General features: G+C 46.6%; 1 protein-coding gene across 3 annotated transcripts in view; it reads right to left on the bottom strand.

Annotated features, from left to right (window-relative positions):
- Window positions 1-2,814, bottom strand: part of B4GALNT4 (beta-1,4-N-acetyl-galactosaminyltransferase 4) — an 88,356-nt gene extending 85,542 nt beyond the window's left edge. Inside the window, exons 1-2 of one of the 3 annotated variants that reach the window (XR_013221586.1) lie at window positions 2,408-2,767; window positions 304-589 (exon numbers count right to left, since the gene is read on the bottom strand). Coding sequence is in view for 2 of the 3 variants with exons in the window: in XM_077287866.1 (XP_077143981.1) it covers window positions 304-454 (151 nt within the window). In the remaining variant the exon portion in view is untranslated. Of the gene's footprint in view, window positions 1-303; window positions 590-2,407 lie in introns of all 3 variants that reach the window. The other 2 variants (XM_077287866.1, XM_077287867.1) reach the window with 2 other exon arrangements.
- Window positions 2,815-24,394: the final 21,580 nt, after the last annotated feature.

Below are 24,394 nucleotides of genomic sequence, written 5' to 3'. Positions count from 1 at the left end.
GCATGGGATCTCTGCATAGCTGCCAAATAAAAAAGCATTCATATTACACATGTTGCAGAGCTGACGTTGTATCACGGAGTGCTGGACGAGGTTTACACATGGAAATCTGATGCAATACATAGTCGGCTCAGCTACATCTGCATGCACGTTTCTCGAGTATCGGCTCTTATGTTGCAAAAGGAATAACTGAGTGTTAGGAGTGTTAGGAGTTAAAATCTGGTTTACTTAAAAAAAAAAGAACAATACCATGAAAATAAGTATGGGAACACAATGCAGGAAAGATGTCATAAATAAATAAATTACCTTTGCTGTAGACGAATGGCAGCCGGAGAGCTTTGCCCTGCCGTGAGAGACTGATATGTAGGTAGGTGACCCAGACAGCGGAGGTTAGTAGCACCAATAAGAGCAGCAGCTTAAATTGCCTGCGGATCTTCTTCACTGGCAACCAAGGCATCCTGCCGGCACCATCACCAGGCGCAGCGGTGGGGCCGCGGGCTGGCCTCCCTCACACACGGTCAGAGCACATCAAGCCAAAGGGGGACGTCTGTCAGTGTTAGTGGAGAAATGCAGTCAGGTGGCACATGGTTTTCTAGTTGAAGAAGAATGTATCACTTAACTGTAAATATTGATCTTACATTGAAAACATAAAGAAACAAAGTAATAATGCACACAACATACAACATCCGCAGGACACATCTCTTCTGTCGGTGGCACTCAGTTCTTCAAGAACTCAAGTCCATGGCCGGGCTACTGCCATTGGATGAGGCTAATGTTACTGGCCAGGAATTGGTTCAAAATATTAATCAATATAGTAAAAAAAGGTGTGTCTTTGGGCAGGCGAGGCATCGGAAAACTGTGAAGACCTCTGTGGGTCCCAGAAAGGCACACTCTTAAGTGCTAATCTTCAGATCAATACAGTATATTACACTCAGGATGATGCTCACACTGAGGGGTTTTTTTTCAGGACTTTTTGGAGCAGAAACTCTCCAAGGGTACGTGCACATGGAGTCTTCTCAGATCCACCTAAAACGAGTAAAGCAAAAGCTTCCAAAAAAAGGAACAGAACGCCAAAACGACAGCGCTGTCGCTGTGCACATTTTACGTCTTAAGTCACTTCTTTTCAGAAACCCTGAAACAGTCAGAAGACATAACATGCTCATTCTCGGGTGCACAAAATCTGGAGCGGAAACTGGGCACAAACCACAAGGTTTTGGAGCATTTTTGTGCACAAGTTGGAGATTCTACTAAGTATCTGCTTCAAAACCTACTAAAAAAAGGAAGAAAAAAAAAAAAAAAAAAACCCTCAACGTGCACATAGCCAATGGGTGTGTTCACACTGAGTCATTTGGGAGCAAAAACTGAGTGGAAACTCCACATTCTCCTCAAAAACTTAGCATTTTCACTCCAGAAACTCACCACAAAATAGACTTTGCGTGCACATACCACAACTCTCCAATCAAAACTAGTTTGTCCTCCTGTTTTTGTTTTTTTTTTAACTTTCTGTACCAAAACCAGGAAAAAAAAACACCCTTACACAAGGAGAAAGTAATCCATTATTTATTGCTCATACTGGGGCCGTAGCCGTGCTTTGTTTTATCAGTGCAGGACCCCAGTTTGGAGCAAATCCCTTAGCCGATGCAGAGTGGCGACCCCCCGGCAGTCATCACCCATGACATATGCCCTAGCTGTGCCCCTCAGCTATGCCATGGCTAATACAGTATGATTGGAACTGTCAGAAATCCTGCAACCAGACGTCCTCCTCTGATACAGAAAAATGACAACGTTTTGGCCTCGCAGGGCTTTCACCAAGCCATAAGACAAGCCAGACCTGCATGTGTCTATATAGGCGCTGCGCGGAGTTGGGTTCCCAGGGTGTAGAGGTCAGTCCTGACTACAGTGGACACAATTTGCAGGGACTGTAGGCTGAGCAGGGGAACACTGGATCAATCCTCTGACAAATCCTCCCATCTATGGCCACATAGTACACAGAAGCCAGATGCAGCCATCACCCTGGGATGGAACCCTCTCCAGACAGTGAGGGGCTGTGGACACACGCACCGTCCAGGGACACGCACCGTCCAGGGACACGCACCGTCCAGGGGACACGCACCGTCCAGGGGACACGCACCGTCCAGGGACACGCACCGTCCAGGGACACGCACCGTCCGGGGACTCGCACCGTCCGGGGACTCGCACCGTCCGGGGACACGCACCGTCCGGGGACACGCACCGTCCGGGGACACGCACCGTCCAGGGGACACGCACCGTCCAGGGGACACGCACCGTCCAGGGGACACGCACCGTCCAGGGGACACGCACCGTCCAGGGACACGCACCGTCCAGAGACCCCCACTCACCCTGCATTACCACCCACAGGCCCATGTGAGCTCGCCCCCTCCCCTCTCACCGAGCTCTCTGGTCTGGGTGCCCTTCACAACCTCTTCGCGCTCTTCACATGATTCCCATCTCATTCCACAGGTGTCTCGATGCCAGGGAGTCTCTTTTTTGGGTTCCTACCAGCGACTGTCTATTTTTCCTCGCATCCTCTCTTCACTCATTGGTCGCGGTCTCTTTACTCCCGACAATTCGGAGAACTTCAGCTGTTCTTCCCCGGCTCCTCTCACGCAGGCTCCCTTTCCCAGCCTCAGCCTGTCAGCCGTCTCTTTCTTCTGCCTCTGTCTCTCCCCGTTTCTCTGTCTCCTCTACAGAGCATCAACGCTGCAGAGCAACCAACCCTGAAACGGGACCACTCTGAACACTGCCATGCACCATCCAATCAAACGCCTTCGATTTAGAAGCTGACCAATCGAACGCCTAGGCTAAAGGGACCACAAAGAGGTAGGTTGCACCCGGCGTCCATCTCCACGCCAACGCGCGCACACCTTGCGGGCTAAACCATTCTGTAACTGGGGGTGTCCTGGGCAATATTGCTTTTTTACATATGTCGCCATCCATATAATTTTCTACAAATCTTTTTCATTTTACATTTACAAAATGATTTCTATTTAAATAACATAGGTTATAGTTAATACAAGGGGATATTTAAGCTGCAGTCTAATAGACACGACAAAACATCCCCCTATGAGATAGGATGGTAGGGTCCAAGTTGATGAGAGGAGCCTTTGTGGTTTGCAGTGATGCTAAGAGCTGATCCAGGATGCAGCATTGTGTACTTTGGAAATAAAAGCAGCATTTATAGGGAATGTGGATGGCGAATGAGGGGCTGGGGAGCTGGTTACATAATATCAATGATGATATGTGTGATTGAGGAGCAGCAATAGTAAAGCATTGGTATATATAATAATAATAATAATAATATATACCGTATATATATGTATGTACACACACACACACACAGACTAAGTAATGGGAAATGAAGGGAATGTACAGAAATAAGTCAGGACTGCAAGTTGTCCTGTTAGCCCCACCTCTGATGATTGCTATGTCACCCTGTAAGGGAAGAACCCTCCTTTTATTAAGCCGATCTGGCACCAGTGAGCAGTTTTTGCTTTTATTTTATTCCTGCTGCTCCCCTAAATATATAGATACATTAAATCTGCTATACAGTTCCAGAGATTTGGGCCTTTTCATTTAATTCCAATTTTTAAATCATATTTTCAAAGGGGGCGTGGCTTATAGGGTAGTTATGCAGATCAGCCTAAAGACACGCCCCCGAGGATCCGGTGAGCCACACCCCTTTAAGTAAAAGTGTCTCTGGAACCATATGGTGGATTTAAAAAATTAAAATCACATACTCAGGGGAGTAGCAGGAATAAAATAAGAGCGAAATCTGCTGACATTTGAGCTGATAGTCGCAGTGGATGGATCCCGTGCACCACTGTATTCCGTGCACAGGATTCCTCTATTGCAGGTATCAGGTCCGTGGTACAACCTTTTCTGACCACTTAGGAGTAATTAAAGTAATAATCAATCATGCATATATTGCATTTTAATATATAACAATGATTTAATTACACATCACACAGACAAGAGACTAAATGCAAAATCAAACCCCTAAAAACCCTTTAACAATGTTTAGGGCAGCGGGGCTCATGATGGAGTTATCACTGAATATAGCCATTATGCGTTTTATGTTAACAGACATGATTGCACAATTGTAAAGAATACACATACGAGCAGCATTTATAATAAAGGTATTGTCAGTAAGACATAGGCATATATCTAGAAAAAGATCAGAGTGATGCTAAATGTAAGTATCCATTAGCTATCCTCAGGAATAGTCCCCTATACACTTAAAATACCTATTCAGTTCAGTGTGCATACACCAGGATCACGTACCATGATGTTTGGAGCCACACTGCCCAGAACCCCAACGCGCGTTTCGCATATAGCTTCGTCAGTGGTACTGGGGAAGTGTTCCTGTAAGTATATATAGATAGCCTTTCACCCGCAGCCCATGTGCTTCATCAGCCTTGCCTGTGCCACCCACCACCTGTCATTCCCCGTGGCAGGCACCATCAGACACCGACCACGCAGGTAAGTGCATTGTTACAACCTGCTTAAGATTGTAGCAATACAAAAAATTAACTAGATACCAGGCCACCAGATTCCTACTTACCAAAAATTCACATTTCGGCATTTATGAAACCATAAAAAAATATTGTATATCTCTCATTTTTAATGGATGGATAAAGGCTCTGCGCAGCCGAAACGTTGCAAATTTTGTTCTACCATTAACCCCTTACCAACATCGTGCGTAATAGTACGTCAATGTCGGGGTCCCTCCCTTTGATGTGGGCTTCGGCGGTGAACCCACATCTTTCCGGGGACATGTCAGCTGTTTTGAACAGCTGACATGTGCCCGCAATAGTCGCAGGTGGAATCGCGATTCACCCGCGGATATTAACCAGTTAAATGACACTGTCAATCTCTGACAGCGACGTTTAAATCACACTTCCGGCCATCGGGCTGAAAATATGCGCACCGGTGACCCCCGTCACGTGATTGCGGGTCACTGGTATGTTGGTATGACAACTTGAGGTCTGCTTGAGACATCTATGGTTGTCAGTGCCAGCTTGCTGTGAGCGCCACCCAGTGGTCAGCGCTCATAGCACTGCTGTAATTCTGCTATATAGAGGCGATCTGAGCATCGCCTCTATGTAGCAGAGCCGATCAAGCTGTGGCAGCTTCTAGTCTCCCATGGAGGCTATTGAAGCATGGCAAAAGTAAAAAAAAAATTTTTTTACAAATATAAAAAAAATGAAAAAAATATAAAAGTTCAAATCACCCCCCTTTCACCCTTTTCAAAATAAAACAATAAAAATAAAATCATACATACACATATTTGGTATCACCGTGTTCATAATCGCCCGGTCTATTAAATATTAAAAAAAGGATTAACCTGATCACTAAACGATGTAGCCAGAAAAAAAGTTAAAACGCCAAAGTTAAATTTTTTTGGTCGCCACAACATTGTATTAAAATGTAATAACGAGCGATCAAAAGATCGTATCTGCACCAAAAATGGTATAATTAAAAACATCAGCTCGTCACAAAAAAATAAGCTCTCACCCAACCCCAGATCACGAAAAATGGAGACGCTACCGGTATCAGAAAATGGCGCAATTTTTTTTTAACAAAGTTTGGAAATGTTTTCACCACTTAGATAAAAAAGAACCTAGTCATGTTAGGTGTCTATGAACTCGTACTGACCTGGAGAATCATAATGGCAGGTCAGTTTTAGCATTTAGTGAACCTAGCAAAAAAGCTAAACAAAAAACAAGCGTGGGATTGCAGTTTTTTTGCAATTTCACAGCATTTGGAATTCCCATTTTCTAGTACAAGGCATGGTAAAACCAATGGTATCTTTCAAAGCTACAACTCGTCCCGCAAAAAATAAGCCCTCACATGGCCATATTGACGGAAAAATAAAAAAGTTATGGCTCTGGGAAGGAGGGGAGCAAAAAACAAAAACACGAAACCGAAAAAAGCTCCAGGGGTTAAGGGGTTAAAGTTACTTTAAAGAGGACATCTGATTCTCCTTGTTGCAGATTTCAGCACATTGGGGGAGAATAAACTGTGTAAATTGGGACATACAGTATCCACTATATTCATTACTACCTTATGGAAGATTACAAGAAAGGAAATTACACACACAAACCAAAGAGGTCACACCGTACGGTAACAAACTCTACTGTCCATAGTATAAGCCTGCAGCTGTTGGATCCTACACTCCTGTCTCAGAATCTTCTGCATTGTGTGAAATGCAACCTATATGGAGACTAAAGAGTGACAGCTAGCGCACTATGTCCCGGGACACAGCAAAATACTTCCAGGACATAGTGCGCTGGTGCATGTGCACTAATGCTTTTCGGCTTTGCCCGCAGGTGGGCAAAGCATACTGCGCGTGCGCAAGGCAAGATTGCCTTGCGCAGGCATGTACTACGGTGGACAGCGAATGAACTTCAAGCCAATATTGCGGCCAGCATGCAGCCAGCGGGTAAGGAAAGGGTAAATCAAACACCCAAAAACACCGCCCATCGGACCGAAAACCGGTCACGCCAAATTCAGGTGACTGGTTCCCTTTAAGTTTAAGAAATAAAACTTGGCTTATTTGGTTCTTGCCAAAGGGCCCCGGCCGGTGGCGCTGAGTTGAGTCAACCACAATCAAAAGAGCGACCACTCAAACAGTGTAATGTCACTGATGTCACTCGCTTCTGTGAGCCAAAATATTTAAGTTCCATTGTCGTTCTTACATCTCTAGTGATGATCCGATGATCTTGTAGAGGTGTGTGTTACTTCAAGTGATTATGGGACCAGTACTGCGTAGTGATAAGTGAACGTGCTGGGATAAGGTGTTATCTGAGCATGCTTGAGTGCTGGCCGAGTGACTATGCCGTGCTCGTAAAAAAAAATGTGGAGTCCCCCTGGCTGCATGTCTCGCAGCTATTCAACAGCCTCAAAACATGCCTGTTTGTTAGACAGTCCCTGCATGTGTTGCAGCTTCAAGACATGCAGCCGCGGGAATTCGAACATATTTGTCGAGCATTGCGCAGTCACTCGGTGAGCACCAGAGTCTGCCCAGATAACACCTCATCCGAGCTCATTTGCTCATCACTAGTTCGCCAAGTTAGGACTGTCCCACACGTCCAGATAATTCCGGTACCGGAATAAATCGGTACCGGAGTTATCCGTGTCCGTGTGCCTGGGAACTCACGTAGGCCATACGTGCGGCACACGTGTGCCGCCCGTATGGCGAGTGGGTACCACACGGAGCGTGTGGTACCCACGCGTGTGGTACCCTGCATCGTGCTGAAGCCGCGATTCATATGTTCCCTGCAGCAGCGTTTGCTGCAGAGAAAATATGAATAATAGTGTTTAAAATAAAGATCTATGTGTCCGCCGCCCTCCCACCCCCTGTGCGCCCCTCCCGCTGTTCAGAAAATACTTACCCGCCTCCCTCGCTGCTTCCTGGTCTGGCCGCGGCTTCTAGTGTATGCGGTCACGTGGGGCCGATCATTTACAGTCATGAATATGTGGCTCCACCTCCCATATGGGCGGAGCCGACTATTCATGATTGTAAATGAGCGGCCCCACGTGACCGCATACAGTAGGAGGCACGGGGCAGAGAGGAAGGAGTGACAGCCAACGTGGGAGCGGGTGAGTATTTTCTGAACAGCGGGGGGGGGGCGCACAGGGGGTGGGGGGGCGGCGGACACATAGATCTTTATTTTAAACACTATTATTCATATTTTCTCTGCAGCAAACGCTGCTGGAGAGAAGATATGAATCGCGGCTTCAGCACCATGTGGGGGGGACAGCGCTTACTGTAGCCCTGTCTCCTGCACGCACACGGACCCCAGACGGAGAACGTCCGTGTGAGGTCCGTGTTTTACACGGACCCATTGACTTTAATGGGTCCGTGTAATACGTGCGCTCCCACGAACACTGACATGTCTCCGTGTTTGGCACACGGAGACACGGTCCGCAAAAAATCAATGACATCTGAACAGATGCATTGATTTTTATGGGTCTACGTGTGTCAGTGTCTCCGGTACGTGAGGAAACTGTCACCTCACGTACCGGAGCCACTGACGTGTGAAACCGGCCTTAGATCAGGTAGTGTGCCACTTACTGCAGCTGTGTGTAATGCAGCGCCCCAGAGTCCTGGTCGTTGCAGTACTGTCGCTCCGCCGCTAAGGGGAGTGATGGTATGTCTGATGGCACTAAAGGAGTTCACCTGACCAGGTATCACAGACACACACTACACTCTACACTCCGGCCACCAGGGGGAGTGGTTCTATCTAGTAGGCTGCTCCTCACACTCTGGTAAAACTGGGGGGTTGGACAGGAAGTTAGGGAGAAAGTAGCTGGGAAGAGCTGGAGAGAGGACCTGTCAGGGGTGGGATCCTGGCAGAGTCCTAGAAAGGGACAGATCGTTACGGAGTTGTGTCTGTGCCTTACAGCGGCAGACTCCTAAGAAAGGACAAGAAGCGAGGTTTATTGTGGAGACGTGAGGAACGGGAATACAGCAAAAAGGAGATAACACCAGAAGGAGTCGTGCCTCAAGAACAGCAACATCCTTCTGAGGCGCGTAGCCGGCGGCCGGAACGCCGAGGAAGTAAGAGACTCCACACATTACTTTAAACTACGGCCGGGCAGTTAACTATAGGTTGGCAGTCTCACCATTACACCTAACGAAGACAACGGAGGCAAACTGTGGGAGAGGGGCGTCCCTAGGGTCCCTATAAAATAGCTCCAGGCCTACCCCGTCATACGGGTGCGTCCCATCCATATCATCTGGGGGACGGAGAGAGCGAGAGGAAGACCAGAAATATACACGACAGTTGTGAGGACTATCCCGTGGTGCTCAGCAGGGAAGTACTACAACACACAGGCGCTAGAAGGTAGACACTGATTTCCACCTGCAAAGGGAACTCTAGATGTGCCTTCGGACCGGCCGGTCTCAGCCAGCCCTGTTAGCAGTGCTCTGGATTGTGGATGCCGAAGCCTTCAGTTAAGAGGTAAAGAGACTGCAACCCTGTGTCCTCGTTCTTCATCGCGACTTGCACCACGCACCACCATCACCATTACATCTTTCATTGGACGCCCCTTAGCAGGGTCACGGACCGGGTCTAGCCAACGTGACGACCCCAGACCCGAAACAGAGAGGCCCGGTACCGAGTACCCCGCGGGCCTGCGTCTGGGGGCGCTCCAACTTGGCGTCACGAACAGGATCTACTTAAGCCTGACGAATCAGGTCATGTGTGCCTTAGAACTGTGATTGAACTGTGATTTATTGCAAAGACTGTGTGTTGCTATTTGCCGCCAAAATCCGCCATCGCCGCGCACGAAGGGAGGAGCCATAGCTTAGTGGGCGGAGCCGGTCAAAAAGAGCGCGGAACCAGAAGACGCGGTAAAGCGACGATCCCAGAAGAGGAACACCAACTTCCAGCAGGTTAGCATGGGGAAGGAGTGGCCATGTCGGAGTCGGGGGGAGCAGAGGCGGCGGTCGCAACCGTAGACCCAGAGGCACCTTCGGTCCCTGCAGTAGACGCAGCCGCGGGCCTTGTACCACAGCCGGTTGCTGCAGAGCTCGCCGCCCCTATCTGCCAGCCGGAAGCTGCCGCGGCTACAGCAGCCATCATGCCCTTCTCCATGCCGTACCTACCTGGAGCAGCCTGGCTCCCGCGATACTCTGGAGAGTCACGTACATTAACTGACTTTAAAGAGGGGATCTGCAGCCTGCTCGAGTTCTATCCCTTGACAGAGCCTCAGAAAGTTAATATGATAACAGGCCAACTCTTTGGGGCGGCTCTGAGAGAAGTGAAGTCCTGGCCCGCCGCAGATAAGGGAACTGCACAGCAGGTCTTTGCAAAGCTTAAAGCCACCTTTGACACCCGCACCGCTACAGAAATTAAATTGATGTTCTATGGGTGCAAGCAGAGGCCGCAGGATAGCTTATGGGACTATGCCCTTAACCTCCAGGAGGCGCTGCGGGCCATCAAGCAGAGTGACCCCGGCAGCATGCAAGATGAAGATAAACTCCTGAAGGAGCGGTTCATTGAGGGGCTCCTGTGCAGCCACCAAAGGGGTCAATTGCACTTCCTGGCCATGCAGAATCCAGACCTGACTTTTGCACAATTCAAGGATAAAGCCATCCAGGCGCTACAGGAGCGACAGCCCAGCCGTGCAGTGCCTCCCAGGCGTCAAGCTCTCACATACCACCAGGAGGCGTCGTCGGATGCCCCAGTTGCCGCCGAGGCCGATGCCCAGATCCTAGAGGACGATGCCCAGATCCTAGAGGACGACTCCCCCGCAGGACTCCGCCTCCAGATGCAGGAGCTGACCAAGAGCGTTGCTGCCCTAGCCCGGACCGTGCAGTCCCTACAGGAGGCCCCCAAGGAGAAGGTTCAGCTGGCCTCCAGACCAGAGGATGTCCCCTGAATGCGACAGAGGAGGACTCCGCCGACCAGAGGCAGGGACGACGATCGCTTTCATCGGGACGGACGACCTATCTGCCGTCGCTGTCACCAGGTGGGCCACCTTGCAAGGTACTGTCATTTAAACGAGCAACCCCTGGGGCAGAGGGCCAACCCCCAGGAGTAGGACGATCAGGCCCGCAGCATTGGAGAGCCAAATACATTGGAGGGCGACCAGTTCTTCCCATCGTGATTGACGGTATCCCCATGAACGCTTTGCTGGACACCGGTTCTCAGGTGACGACTATGCCTTACGTGCTTTATAAACGGTATTGGGAGGACACCGATATTACTCGTGGCCCCTATGACGATTTCACCATAATAGCCAGTAATGGTCAGCCATTGCCACAAGTGGGGTATAAAGAGGTCACCATCAAAGTGGGGCGGGTGGAATTGAAGGCCCAAGGGATTGTAATTGTTGATATTGACCGCCGTGAGTGTAATCCCATGATGACCATTGGTACTAATGTTATAGAAAATTGTCTTGCAGAAGTTATTGTCCTATTACAACAGGTAGCAGAAACAGCTGGCTACAGTGAACAACGTACCCTGCAAAAAGAAATCAGGGCCCTAATGCAAAGACAGCAGGTGGAGCTGACTGGTGGTGAAATTGGTCGTGTCACAGTGAGTGATTCAAACCCCATTGCGATACCCCCCAGGAGTGAAATGTTAATATGGTGTCGGGCAGCCATAGGCCTCAGGGGTAAAGACTATCAGGCCCTGGTAGAACCCGTATATTCGGATAATAGGCCTACCCTCCTGACAGCCAGAGGGGTGGTTGACGTCCGCAAGGGGAGGGTGCCAGTATGTGTTCTCAATTGCGGGGAGGAAGAGGTCCAGCCAGCCAAATATGCCACACTTGCCAAACTGTTTACTGTTAATAGTTGTGTGATACAGGCACCTGGGCCCTTGGTCCCGTCCAATCCGGCGGAGAACAACGGTTCTGCAGGGCAACCAAAAGATTGGTGTCGGGAATTACTCGTGGGCACTGATTCTACCCCACCTCACCAGAAACAGGGCCTACAGGGTGGTTCATGAGTATGAGTGGGTCTTTAGCAAACACCCTCTAGATTTTGGGCAGGTAAAAGGGATCCAACATCATATCCCCACAGGGGATCATCGACCCATAAAAGAGAGATACCGTCCTGAACCCCCAGCTCATTATCAGTGTGCCAAGGACATGTTGCGAGAGATGAAGGAGGCCGGGGTAGTGAGGGACAGTTGTAGCCCCTGGGCAGCTCCATTAGTCCTCGTTAAGAAGAAAGATGGCACAATGAGAATGTGTGTGGATTATAGGTAGTGTTGAGCGATACCGGCCGATACTTGAAAGTATCGGTATCGGAAAGTATCGGCCGATACCGGCAAAGTATCGGATCTAATCCGATACCGATACCCGATACCAATACAAGTCAATGGGACTCAAGTATCGGACGGTATCCCTGATGGTTCCCAGGGTCTGAAGGAGAGGAAACTCTCCTTCAGGCCCTGGGATCCATATTAATGTGTAAAAGAAAGAATTAAAATAAAAAATATTGCTATACTCACCTCTCCGACGCAGCCTGGACCTTACCGAGGGAACCGGCAGCGTTCTTTGCTTAAAATGCGCGCGTTTACTGCCTTCCGTGACGTCACGGCTTGTGATTGGTCGCGTGCCGCCCATGTGGCCTCGACGCGACCAATCACAGCAAGCTGTGACGTAATTTTCAGGTCCTGAATGCCTAATTCTAGGCATTCAGGATTTGAAAATTACGTTACGGCTTGTGATTGGTCGCGTCGCGGTCACATGGGCGACGCGACCAATCACAAGCCGTGACGTCACGGGAGGCAGGAAACGCGCGCATTTTAAAATTACGTCACGGCTTGTGATTGGTTGCGTGCCGCCCATGTGACCGCGACGCGACCAATCACAGCAAGCCGTGACGTAATTTTCAGGTCGGGCTATATTTATGCTCTCACCATCGTGGATCACTACTCCAGGTTCCTGGTGGTTGTACCTGTCAAGGATCTAACGTCCAGGACGGCCGCCAAAACCTTCCAGCAGTACTTCTGTAGGCCCCATGGGTATCCGGAGAAGGTACTGACCGATCAGGGACCAGCGTTTGAGGCGGAGGTGTTCCAGGAGTTCTGCAATCTGTACGGGTGTAAGAAGATCAGAACCACACCGTACCATCCCCAAACCAACGGGATGTGTGAAAAGATGAACCAAGTGGTGATCGACTTACTGAAGACCTTGCCTGTAGAAGAACGGAACTTGTGGCCAACAAAATTGCCCGACCTGGTAGACATGTACAACCACATCCCAGTGAATTCTACCAACTGCACTCCGGCGTACCTGATGCGAGGAAGGTCTAGCAAGTTGCCCGTTGATCTGCACATGGGGGTCCTAACCCCCGAAGATACCTCGCTGGATGCCGATTGGTTTACAGAGAGGCAGCAAAGGTAACGCAAAGTACAGGAATGCGTGGAAAGAAGTCTCGCTCAGGCCAGGCAAAAAACAGGAAAGGGACTACAACCAGCATGCTCCTGCGATTCCCTTGCCACCTGGTGAGCAAGTACTCAAGCGGAAGAGAAGGCTACACAAGCTTGATGACCAATGGTAAGCGGAACCGTATACCATCCTGCCATCCGATTTCGACAACACGAAGGTCTGTCTCATCAGCAAAGATGGAGGGGAAACCTCAACGGCAATATCCAGAGACCACCTTAAAATATGCCCTGATAAGTTGAGAGAGAGGGAAACAGATCCGGGAACCTCTCCACCTGTAGAAGAGGAGAAGATGCTACACACTGTTCATGGCGATTTTCCCCAATATTGGACTCAAATCAGGCCATCGTGGTACCTGTCTTAACGTTTCGTCAACCGAACCTGCCTGAACTGAACGTGGTGCCAGATCCCCTGGACCCGCCATCACCACAGACCCCGCCGGACGATGCCATGCCCACCGTCGGACAGGCGGAGCCTCCCTCTGCTATCGGCGAATCTGCCATACCCACTGTTGGTAAATCCAGGAAAAAGATGTGCACACTGTCACTGGGTTGGTGCAGGCATGAACAAAAATAGTCCAAGTATAGGAAAAATCAGCCGCACTCAATTGGTTGAAAGTTCAGCAAACTGTGTAGTTTCTTTATTAACATATACAATAAACATCACCAGGTGCTTTTTTAGGAGGTAAATGGGTGGCGGACTATTCAATTCGGGTAACGTTTCAACCCCAGCGGGTCTTTATCAAAACCTCACTTATGCCAAAGAGGTAGAGGAGAGGAGAAAGAGCCGAGTTCCCATAGGGCAGCTCTGGTGGAGTTGTGTGGAAGCGCGTCCGCCTGGTGGGTAGCAGCAGCTCCGAGAGATCCAGCATGCCAGTGCTACCCAGACTCACTAGAAGCGTAGCTAGAAGGCAGTGCACTACACCAGTGGTAGCAAGCATAGCGAGCCCTGCTAGGCCAATAGCAACCCCTGCACTACGGAGGTCTACACGTAGCACCAAGAATCAAACTCCCCTTCGCTACAAAACTTGGAGGTATTAACAAAAGTTGCTAATTGTGTTTGTGTAAATATCTTTGTTACAGGTTTAAAAAATGGACAACGGAGCAATGGACAGTGAATTGCTCCAAAACTTTCAAAAGGGGCCCCTTTGTTTACCTGGGGTCCCTGCTGTTTTAAAGTTACAACCACTGAACTGAGAGTCATAAACTGTGCATGACCAAACTTTCGCAACGTTCAAGTGTTCTCACCTCCCATAAAGGGAAGCACTGTTAAGTTTACTTGTTTATTGCATTTTAAAAAGTTTGTATGTTTGTTGTTAACATGTATTGTTGTTTTTCTTTTCCCAGTCCGGCAGTACTGGATTTAACTGGGGGGGGAGTGCAGCGCCCCAGAGTCCTGGTCGTTGCAGTACTGTTGCTCCGCTGCTAAGGGGAGTGATGGTATGTCTGATGGCACTAAAGGAGTTCACCTGACCAGGTATCAAAGACACACATTACACTTCACACTCCGGCCACCAGGGGGAGTGGTTCTATCTAGTAGGCCGCTCCTCACACTCTGGTAAAACTGGGGGTTGGATAGGAAGTTAGAGAGAAAGTAGTTGGGAAGAGCTGGAGAGAGGACCTGTCAGGGGTGGGATCCTGGCAGAGTCCTAGAAAGGGACAGATCGTTACGGAGTTGTGCCTGTGCCTTACAGCGGCAGACTCCTGAGAAAGGACAAGAAGCGAGGTTTATTGTGGAGAAGTGAGAAACGGGAATACAGCAAAAAGGAGATAATACCAGAAGGAGTCGTGCCTCAAGAACAGCAACATTCTTCTGAGGCACGTAGCCGGCGGCAGGAATGCCGAGAAAGTAAGAGACTCCACGCATTACTTTAAACTACGGCCGGGCAGTTAACTATAGGTTGGCTGTCTCACCATTACACCTAACGAAGACAACGGAGGCAAACTATGGGAGAGGGGCGTCCCTAGGGTCCCTATAAAATAGCTCCAGGCCTACCCCGTCATACGGGTGCATCCTAGCCATATCATCTGGGGGACAGAGAGAGAGAGAAAGAACAGAAATATACACGATAGTTGTGAGGACTATCCCGTGGTGCTCAGCAGGGAAGTACTACAACACACAGGCGCTAGAAGGTAGACACTGATTTCCACCTGCAAAGGGAACTCTGGATGTGCCCTCGGACCGGCCGGTCTCAGCCAGCCCTGTTAGCAGTGCTCTGGATTGAGGATCCAGAAGCCTTCAGTAAAGAGGTAAAGAGACTGCAACCCTGTGTCCTCGTTATTCATCGTGACTTGCACCACGCACCACCATCACATCTTTCATTGGACGCCCCTTAGCAGGGTCACGGACCGGGTCTAGCCACCGTGACGACCCCAGGACCGAGACAGAGAGGCCCGGTACCGAGTACCCCGCGGCCCTGCGTCTGGGGGTGCTTCATGTAACAGGATGGAAGCGCCCGTGTAGCTATGTATATTTGGATTTGAAGAGTTTTCATATTGCCTAAAGTTTTTGGGGACTTTTTTAAAATCAGTTGCAGGTGAGGCTTTGTTGACACAAAGGAAAAGTGACTGCATTAAGGGGAACCTGTCGCCTAAAGAAAACACTATTTCCCTGCAGATACTGCGGTAATATGCAGGTGAATAGCAACTCAATCATGTTAGGATGGTTTACTGGAGCAGCGGCTACAGGGAGAAAAGGAAAAATATAACCTAATTTTCTCCTTGTAGCCGTGCTTCCAGCAATGATGCCAAACATGATTTAAATGCTATTTGCCTGTAGTTTACCACTGTATCTGCAGGTAATAGCATTTTTGTAGGTAGCAGGTTCCTTTTATTTGGATTTTTCTGACTTACTCTCCCTGCCTATCTGTCATTGGGTGTGGACAGTACAGTTACCAATGCAACCATCCGACACCTAGCAAGACTGTGCCTGGGTCACGTAGATTAGGACCCATGTGTGATACTCAGTAGGCCTCGGACAGTTGTCCAGCGTGGCTACTGTGGTCTGATCAGGCGGTGCAATGGACCTGGACAACCCAGTTCATTAATAGATATCGTACAATGGCAATGTGACAGTGAGGGTTTTGTTTGGGATCACAAAAAGGGTCTACATTTAAGAGAAAAAATGAAAATAAAGGCTAGTTATATGTATTGGTTATACAGCGCAGCCTTGAAAAAAAAGGCTAGGTGGGCGCCATGTGAAAATATATTTAGAAAGACTGCACAAGAAAAAAAAGATATACATTCACAATAATCCAGGCACATCCAAAGAATTCTCTTTTATTAGTATTGTCAATAGTAACAAACATTGGCGTAAGTAGAGTCTTATGCTGGGCCCCATCCTTATATGTACAGTGGCATGTAAAAGTTTGGGTAAATTACTGTTATTGTGAACAGTTAAGCGAGTTGAAAATGAAATGATTTCTAAAAAGCCTAAAGTTAAAGATGAGGCATTTCCTTTGTATTTTAGGCAAACAAAATATATATATTTATTGTCAATTTTTTCATTTTAGGAATTACAAAACGATAATGGGGCAATGCAAAAGTTTGGGCACCCTGCATAGTTAGTACCTAGTAGAACCCCCTTTTGCAAGTATCACAGCTTGTAAACACTATTTCTAGTCAGACAAGAGTCTTTCAATTTTTGTTTGAGGGATTTTCAGCCATTCTTCCTTGGAAAATTCTTCCAGTTCTGTGAGATTCCTGGGTCGTCTTGTATGCACTGCTATTTTTGAGTTCTAGCCACAGATTTTTAATGATGTTCAGATCAGGGGACTGTGAGGGCCATTGTAAAACCTTCAGTTTGTGCCTTTTGAGGTAGGCTATTGTAGATTTTGAAGTGTGTTTTTGATCGCTATCTATTTGTAGAAGCCATCCTTTTTTCAACTTTCTTACAGATGGTGTTATGTTTGCATCAAGAATTTGTTAAAATTTAATTGAATCCATTCTTCCCTCTACCCGTTTAATGTTCCCAGTGCCATTTGCTGCAACACAACTCTAAAGCGTGATTGATCCACCCCCATGCTTAATGGTTGGCAAGATGTTCTTTTGCTGAAATTCTGTGTCCTTTTTTCTCCACGCATACCACAGGACTTGTTTCCAAAATGCGTTAGGCTTGTTTAGATGTTCTTTTGCATAAGGTCTGAAACCTTGGTCAAAGTTATCTGAGCACACAAATCTTCAAGGGTGTCCAAACTTTTGTATTGGGCCATTTTCTTTTCTGCAATTTTTAAAATGTTAAAAATGCCAATTTTTTTTTACTAAAATACAAAATGAAAAGTGTCATCTTAAGCTATAGGCCTTTTAGGGCATCATATAATCTTCAACTTGCTTAACTGTTCACAATAACAGTAATTTTTCCCAGGGGTGCCCAAACTTTTACATGCCACTGTATATCCCCCATATCTTGGTATATGTCTCTTATTCTGGGCCCTAACTTGGTACATATATCCCCAATCCTGGTATATGTCTCTTATCCATGGCCCCTTCATGCTATATTTCCACCATTGTGCTGCTGTTCTTTATTGCATAGAAAAATTGCGCATAACACTTGTATGTGAAATCAGACTGTCAGGGGTTAACAGTCACAGAGAGGAGCCAGAAGACCGCAACGTCTTGATTTCTCCTACTCCTGCACTGATTTGAAACACTTCACATTTATATTAAACGGTGTAGGTTTCTTTTAGCAGTACAAGGGCTAATCTGCTCAGGTGAGAGCTCTTGGAATCTTTCCTGCCTTAAGGCTCTCAGCTGTTCACTGTTAGCCCCTCCCATTTCCTATATCATCTGGGCCCTAGCAAGCATTCATTGTCAGAGCTAGATCATGCTGCATGGTTAATAAATGGTGGTTTCTGGTTGTTGTTTGAGCAGGCGTTTGGTGGATTTGTTTGAGACTGTTGCTAAGTTTTGGTTGTGTGCTAATTCCTCTTCTTCTCCTACTTTGGTTTGACCCCAACCATCACTCTCTGGTGTTTACCTCTGTTGTTTATGTGTTTATATTTGTATGATTGGTATTTTCCTTTGTCCCTGTTCATATTACCTTGTTAGTCTGGTTGGTGTATTACGGTACACTACTACTCCCCTCTTCCCTGGGTGGGGGAAGAGTTCAGACTGAGGTGGATTCAGGAGCTAAGGCCAGGTATGTGGCCCCGGCATCTTCACCGTCAGAAGTAATCTGGGGAACAGGGCGAGCTAGGGTGCCCCTAGCGTTACAGACGGGGGAAGGAGCCTTTGGTCCAGGGAAACCCGACAACAGAGTCGTGACACAGACGTATGAATGAGCCCTAAAAAGAAGAGATCTTTGCCTCACGTAAACGTAGAAACAGATATAAAAAAGAGAGCAAATGACTTTTGGTAATAGTTGTGTTGAGCAATTGACATTGTTCTTGTTTGATTTGTTTATTGCAAATAGCAGAAAGTTTGTAAATTGTGTTAATAAACCTAATATCCAAAGGAGATTGAATAATTTTCATTGCACCTGTTCTTCACTGCTCCACCTGAGAGTCAAAGGACAAAATACATTTTGCTCATCCCACATATGACTATATCACATGAGAAGCAGCTGTGGCAAGAGGACCGCAGACACTGCACATTATAGTTCGTTCTCATCGTCTTCAAGCCAGATACCAAAATACCAGGTAATGGTTCTTCTATTAAATACATATCAAAATGGTCCTTGCACTAAGATGACTAAATTTAGAAACCCGTGAAAATGGCATAAATTGCACCACATTTTTCTAAAGTGACATAACATAACCTCTACACAATACAAATGTCCTTTTTGTCCCTCCATATGGTAATAGTCCCTATTTCTGTGTTAGGATATTTTAAGATCCCTTTGTGTCTCCTCTCCATATATTAATTATGCCCCCTTGTGCTACCATATATTTTTAATGCAACCTTGTGCTCTCATATATTATTAATGCCCCTTTTGTCACTAAGTATTATTAATGCCCCCTTTGTAATTTCTTTAATTGATAATGCCCCCTAGTTCCATGTTATATTACCAATTCCCCCTTTTTCTAACATTTATTATTAATGCCTCCTCATGCCTTCATGCATCTATGTTGTCCCCTTTGTGTCTCCATATAATAGTACTTCCATACCCTGACTGCCTGGCAACAGGTAATTTCCTGCCGATAAAACAGTGATTTTATCAAAACTACAGCAAGCAGCCTAGTAAGTGACACATCACTGGAATCAGGGTCTTTGTCTCTACATTATGCTGCTCTCAGATTAAGTGGCAAAAAACTGATGACAGATTCCATTTAAGGAGAGCATCAAGTCTTCTAGCCATGGGATGAACACATTGGTGACATATGACAAAATCTATCTTTTTCCATTCTTCAAGAACGAGCTCTGTTAGATCCTGTGTAAGTCTACGTTCACATTTGCGGTCGGCGCCGCAGCGTCGCCGCATGCGTCATGCGCCCCTATATTTAACATGGGGGCGCATGGACATGCGTCGCACTTGCGTTTTACGCCGCATGCGTCCCTGCGGCGCCCGCGTCCGGGCGCAGAGGACGCAGCAAGTTGCATTTTTGCTGCGTCCAAAATCAATGAAAAAAAGGACGCATGCGGCGCAAAACGCAGCGTTGTGCATGCGTTTTGCTGCGTTTTTGTTTGCGTTCTGCGCTGCGGCGCCGACGCTGCGGCGCACAACGCAAATGTGAGCGTAGCCTAACGTGGCACTGGGCGGAAGATGTGGCCGAGGCACCTTACATGAAAGTATGGGTTCTGGCTGGACTTGTGGTATGAGAGCATTACATCCATGCAGGCGGCATATAACTGATGTTGCAGGTTTGTCAGGACCAGACGCTTCGCAGTTCAATGAAGGAGGCCGGCTTCCCAAAATAGTTTTTGCTGAATGGTAACTTGGTAAGACCACGTTCTCATATTCAGTATTTGGTCGGTATTTTACATCAGAATTTGTAAGCCTGAACCAGGAGTGGTGATAAATACAGATGTGGTGACGTGTTTCTTTTGCAACCCCTGGCAAAAAATGATAGAATCACCGGCCTTGGAGGATGTTCATTCAGTTGTTTAATTTTGTAGAAAAAAGCAGATCACAGACATGGCACAAAACTAAAGTAATTTCAAATGGCAACTTTCTGGCTTTAAGAAACACTAGAAGAAATCGAGAACAAAAAATGTGGTAGTCAGTAATGGTTACTTTTTTTAACCAAGCATAGGGGAAAAATTATGGAATCACTCAATTCTGAGGAAAAAATTATGGAATCACCCTCTACATTTTCATACAGAAAAATAACACCTGCATCAAATTAGATCTGCTCGTTAGTCTGCATCTAAAAAGGAGTGATCACACTTGGAGTGCTAATAACTGATACCGCGCATATGTGATTAGAATAACATACCCCTGTATGTTATTCTAATCACCTATGCGTGGTATCAGTTATTAGTATATCCATTGTTTTTCACAGAATTGGCACATTCTCTGAGGATACCAGCAGCTGGGGGATTCTATTAGTCACTCCCACTTACCAAGTGGGCACCAGTGGTGAGCGCCAGTGATATTTTTCATTTCTATTTGTATTACCTTGGAGAGCTGTTGCACCTAGTGGACTGACATGAATCATGGCTCCAACACGAGAGATGTCAATTGCAACAAAGGAGAGGATTATCAAACTCTTAAAAGAGGGTAAATCATCATGCAATGTTGCAAAAGATGTTGGTTGTTCACGGTCAGCTGTGTCTAACATCTGGACCAAATACAAACAACATGGGAAGGTTGTTAAAGGCAAACATACTGGTAGACCAAAGAAGACATCAAAGAGTCAAGACCCGAAACTTAAAGCAATATGTCTCCAAAACAGGAAATTCACAACAAAACAAATGAGGAACGAACGGGTGGAAACTGGAGTCAACGTCTGTAACCGAACTGTAAGAAACCGCCTAAAGGAAATGGGATTCACATACAGAAAAGCTAAACGAAAATGATCATTAACACCTAAGCAGAAAAAAACAAGGTTACAATGGGCTAAGGAAAAGCAATCGTGGACTGACGAAAGTCATATTCAGTGATGAATCGCGAATCTGCATTGGGCAAGGTGATGATGCTGGAACTTTTGTTTGGTGCCGTTCCAATGAGATTTATAAAGCTGACTGCCTGAAGAGAACATGCAAATTTCCACAGTCATTGATGATATGGGGCTGCATGTCAGGTAAAGGCACTGGGGAGATGGCTGTCATTACATCTTCAATAAATGCACAAGTTTATGTTGATATTTTGGACACTTTTCTTATCCCATCAATTGAAAGGATGTTTGGGGATGATGAAATTATTTTTCAAGATGATAATGCATCCTGCCATAGAGCAAAAACTGTGCAAACATTCCTTGAAAAAAGACACATAAGGTCAATGTCATGGCCTGCAAATAGTCCGATCTCAATCCAATTGAAAATCTTCGGTGGAAGTTGAAGAAAATGGTCCATGACAAGGCTCCAACCTGCAAAGCTGATCTGGCAACAGCAATCAGAGAAAGTTGGAGCCAGATGGATGAAGAGTACTGTGTGAACCTCATTAAGTCCATGTCTCAGAAACTGCAAGCTGTTATAAAAGCCAGAGGTGGTGCAACAAAATAATAGTGATGTTTTATGTTTTTTTTTTTATTTTCATGATTCCATAATTCCATAATTTTTTCCTCAGCATTTAGTGATTCCATGATTGTTCCCCTATGCTTGGTTAAGAAAGTAACCATTACTGACTACAACATTTTTTGTTCTTGATTCCTTTAGTGTTTCTTAAAGCCAGAAAGTTCCAATTTGAAATGACTTTAGTTTTGTGCCATGTCTGTGATCTGCTTTTTTTCTACAAAATTAAACAACTGAATGAACATCCTCCAAGGCCGGTGATTCCATAATTTTTGCCAGGGGTGTATACTTTTCCTCTGATTGTTCCTCTCCTGGTTTTGACTTACAAATTCTGGGGTAAAATACTGACCGAATATTGAATGTGTGAACGTGGCCTAAGGTATAGTGGGTACAAAGTCTTATTGACGTTTCCTTTACAGTATGAAGCATCATTTCACACAGCATTCTTCCTCTGTAATATATTCCAGGGCTCGCTGAGCACACTGTTTCTCCCCACTACACAGCAATCCAGCTTTAATGCTACAGTCCTGATTAACAAGTCTCCTTTACTTGCTCAGTGGTTCCACGGTCTATTTCTTCCATTTCTGACGCCCTGGATGTACCGCTCGGGACCCTTCACTAGTCCCCGTCTCTCAGTCCTGCTAGCGCTATGGTTGAGCAACTTTTATTTTTATAGGATCTTGGTCGGGTTTCACGAAACCCGACTTTCTCAAAAGTCGGGTCGAGTGAAATCGGCCGATCCTATAAAAAAGTCGGGGTCGGCCGATCCTATAAAAAAGTCGGGGTAGGGGTCGGCCGAAACGCGAAACCCAATGCAGTGCAATGGGATACTATGGTTCCCAGGGTCTGAAGGAGAGGAAACTCTCCTTCAGGCCCTAGGATCCATATTTAAGTGTAAAATAAAGAATTAAAATAAAAAATATTGATATACTCACCCTCTGACGAGCCCTGGTAGTAATCGGCATCTTCCGTTCCTAAGAATGAGCGCGTTCAGGGCCTTAGATGACGTCGTGGCTTTGTGATTGGTCGCGGCGGCCCACGTGACCGCTCAGCGACCAATCACAAGCCGTGACGTAATTCTCTCAGGTCCTAAATTCCTCATTCTAGGAATTTAGGCCATGAGAATTACGTCACGGCTTGTGATTGGTCGCTGAGCGGTCACGTGGGCCGCCGCGACCAATCACAAAGCAGTGACGTCATCTAAGGCCCTGAACGCGCTCATTCTTAAGAAGGAAGGCTGCCGGATATCGCAAACATATCGGAACTCGGTATCGGAATTCCGATACCAGATTCAGAAGATCGCCGACCTCATGGCCGACCCCACACAGGGGTCGGGTCGGGTTTCATGAAACCCGACTTTGCCAAAAGTCGGCGACTTCTGAAAATGGTCGACCCGTTTCGCTCAACCCTAGCTAGCGCCTGTTACCTTCTGCGTTACAAGCTCTAGGTCTCGAGGCTAAGTGTCCTGTCCTATGAAGGAAGGCCACACTGTCTCTTTTGTCGCTTTTCTTTTAGCATCGCGCTATACCTTCTTCTTAGTCTCCTCTCATTCAGGGTCACTCTTTATGTACCTGTGCCCACTATGCACTCCAAACCCTATCTCCCCAACTAACAGGAAACAAGTCCATTTTCCTAACACCAACCCCTCCCACTGTGGGATAGTCCCGACATTATCTATCTCATAACACTATACATTATCACATCCTACAATGTACATTACCAAAATTACCTATCACACTCTATACATTATAACACTATTCAGATGACACAGTAATTACAAAAGATGCAAGACATTATTTACATTACAGTATAACACGTAATGCATTTGGTGTCTTCAGGGGTAAAAACATGATAGCACTGTCCACCACCATTACACCTGGATGCTGGATGTAGAGTGAGGCTCATCTTGTCTCTTCAGACTTTCCCATAAATGTTCCGTTGGGTTCAGATCAGGAGACACTTGGCCACTTAATTTCTTTTACCTTGTTCTTCAGAAATGCAACAGATCTGTATTTTGGATCATTGTCATGTTGGAAAAGTGCACGTCTTCCAAGGGCACGGAGTGATGGCAGCATTTTCTCTTTCAATTTAGAGCAGTACATTTGTGAATTCATGACACCATGAATGATATGTAGCTTCCCGACACCTTCAGCTCTCATACAGCCCCATATAAAGACACTGCCACCACCATGTTTCACTGTAGGTGCCATGCATTTTTTTTAAATTCAGGAACTTTCCTCCTGCTTCCTTCACTTAGCCAGGTGCAGTTGTTTTGAGGAAGTGATGTCATTACATTTTCTGACACGTTCCCCTCACTCGGATGTCATCCATATGCAGTCTGATGTACTCAATGGGGAAGATGGAGAAATTTTGTTCTCCAACTTCCCCGCACCTGTGCTGCGCTTCTCTCATGCAAGAAAATCAGATGATACTTGGCTCAAACTGTGACAGAATTTGATCCGAGTGCCATTAGTATAATCGGCCCGGTTCTCTCACACGAGAGAATATTTGCTCATGTTATCCCGGCCTAATTGTGTAATTCGATATGACAGGTTCCCTTTAATTGCTCCCTTGATATTTTTGACTGGTGCCTATATAATGTGCTGGTTTATACGTACACAATTCTGTCTGAAAATACCACAGCATATCCTGCAGAAATCTAATCCTCAAACCTAATAATAACAAAAATGTAAGGCTGTTAGCTGAGGGCGATAAAAACAAAAACATTCTCTTACCCTTGAGGGCAAATTTGGTCTTGTCCTGAAGGCGTAACACGTACACACAAGTCCTGTCCTGAAGAGAATGTAGAAGGAAGGTGTGCAGCAGATCTCATAGCAGAAGCCTGGAAAACAAATGTC

Source organism: Ranitomeya variabilis, chromosome 2 (assembly GCF_051348905.1).
Source record: "Ranitomeya variabilis isolate aRanVar5 chromosome 2, aRanVar5.hap1, whole genome shotgun sequence".
Lineage (NCBI taxonomy): Eukaryota > Metazoa > Chordata > Amphibia > Anura > Dendrobatidae > Ranitomeya > Ranitomeya variabilis.
The sequence above is the reverse complement of the archived record's forward strand: the minus strand, read 5'-3'. Positions and strand labels throughout refer to the sequence as shown.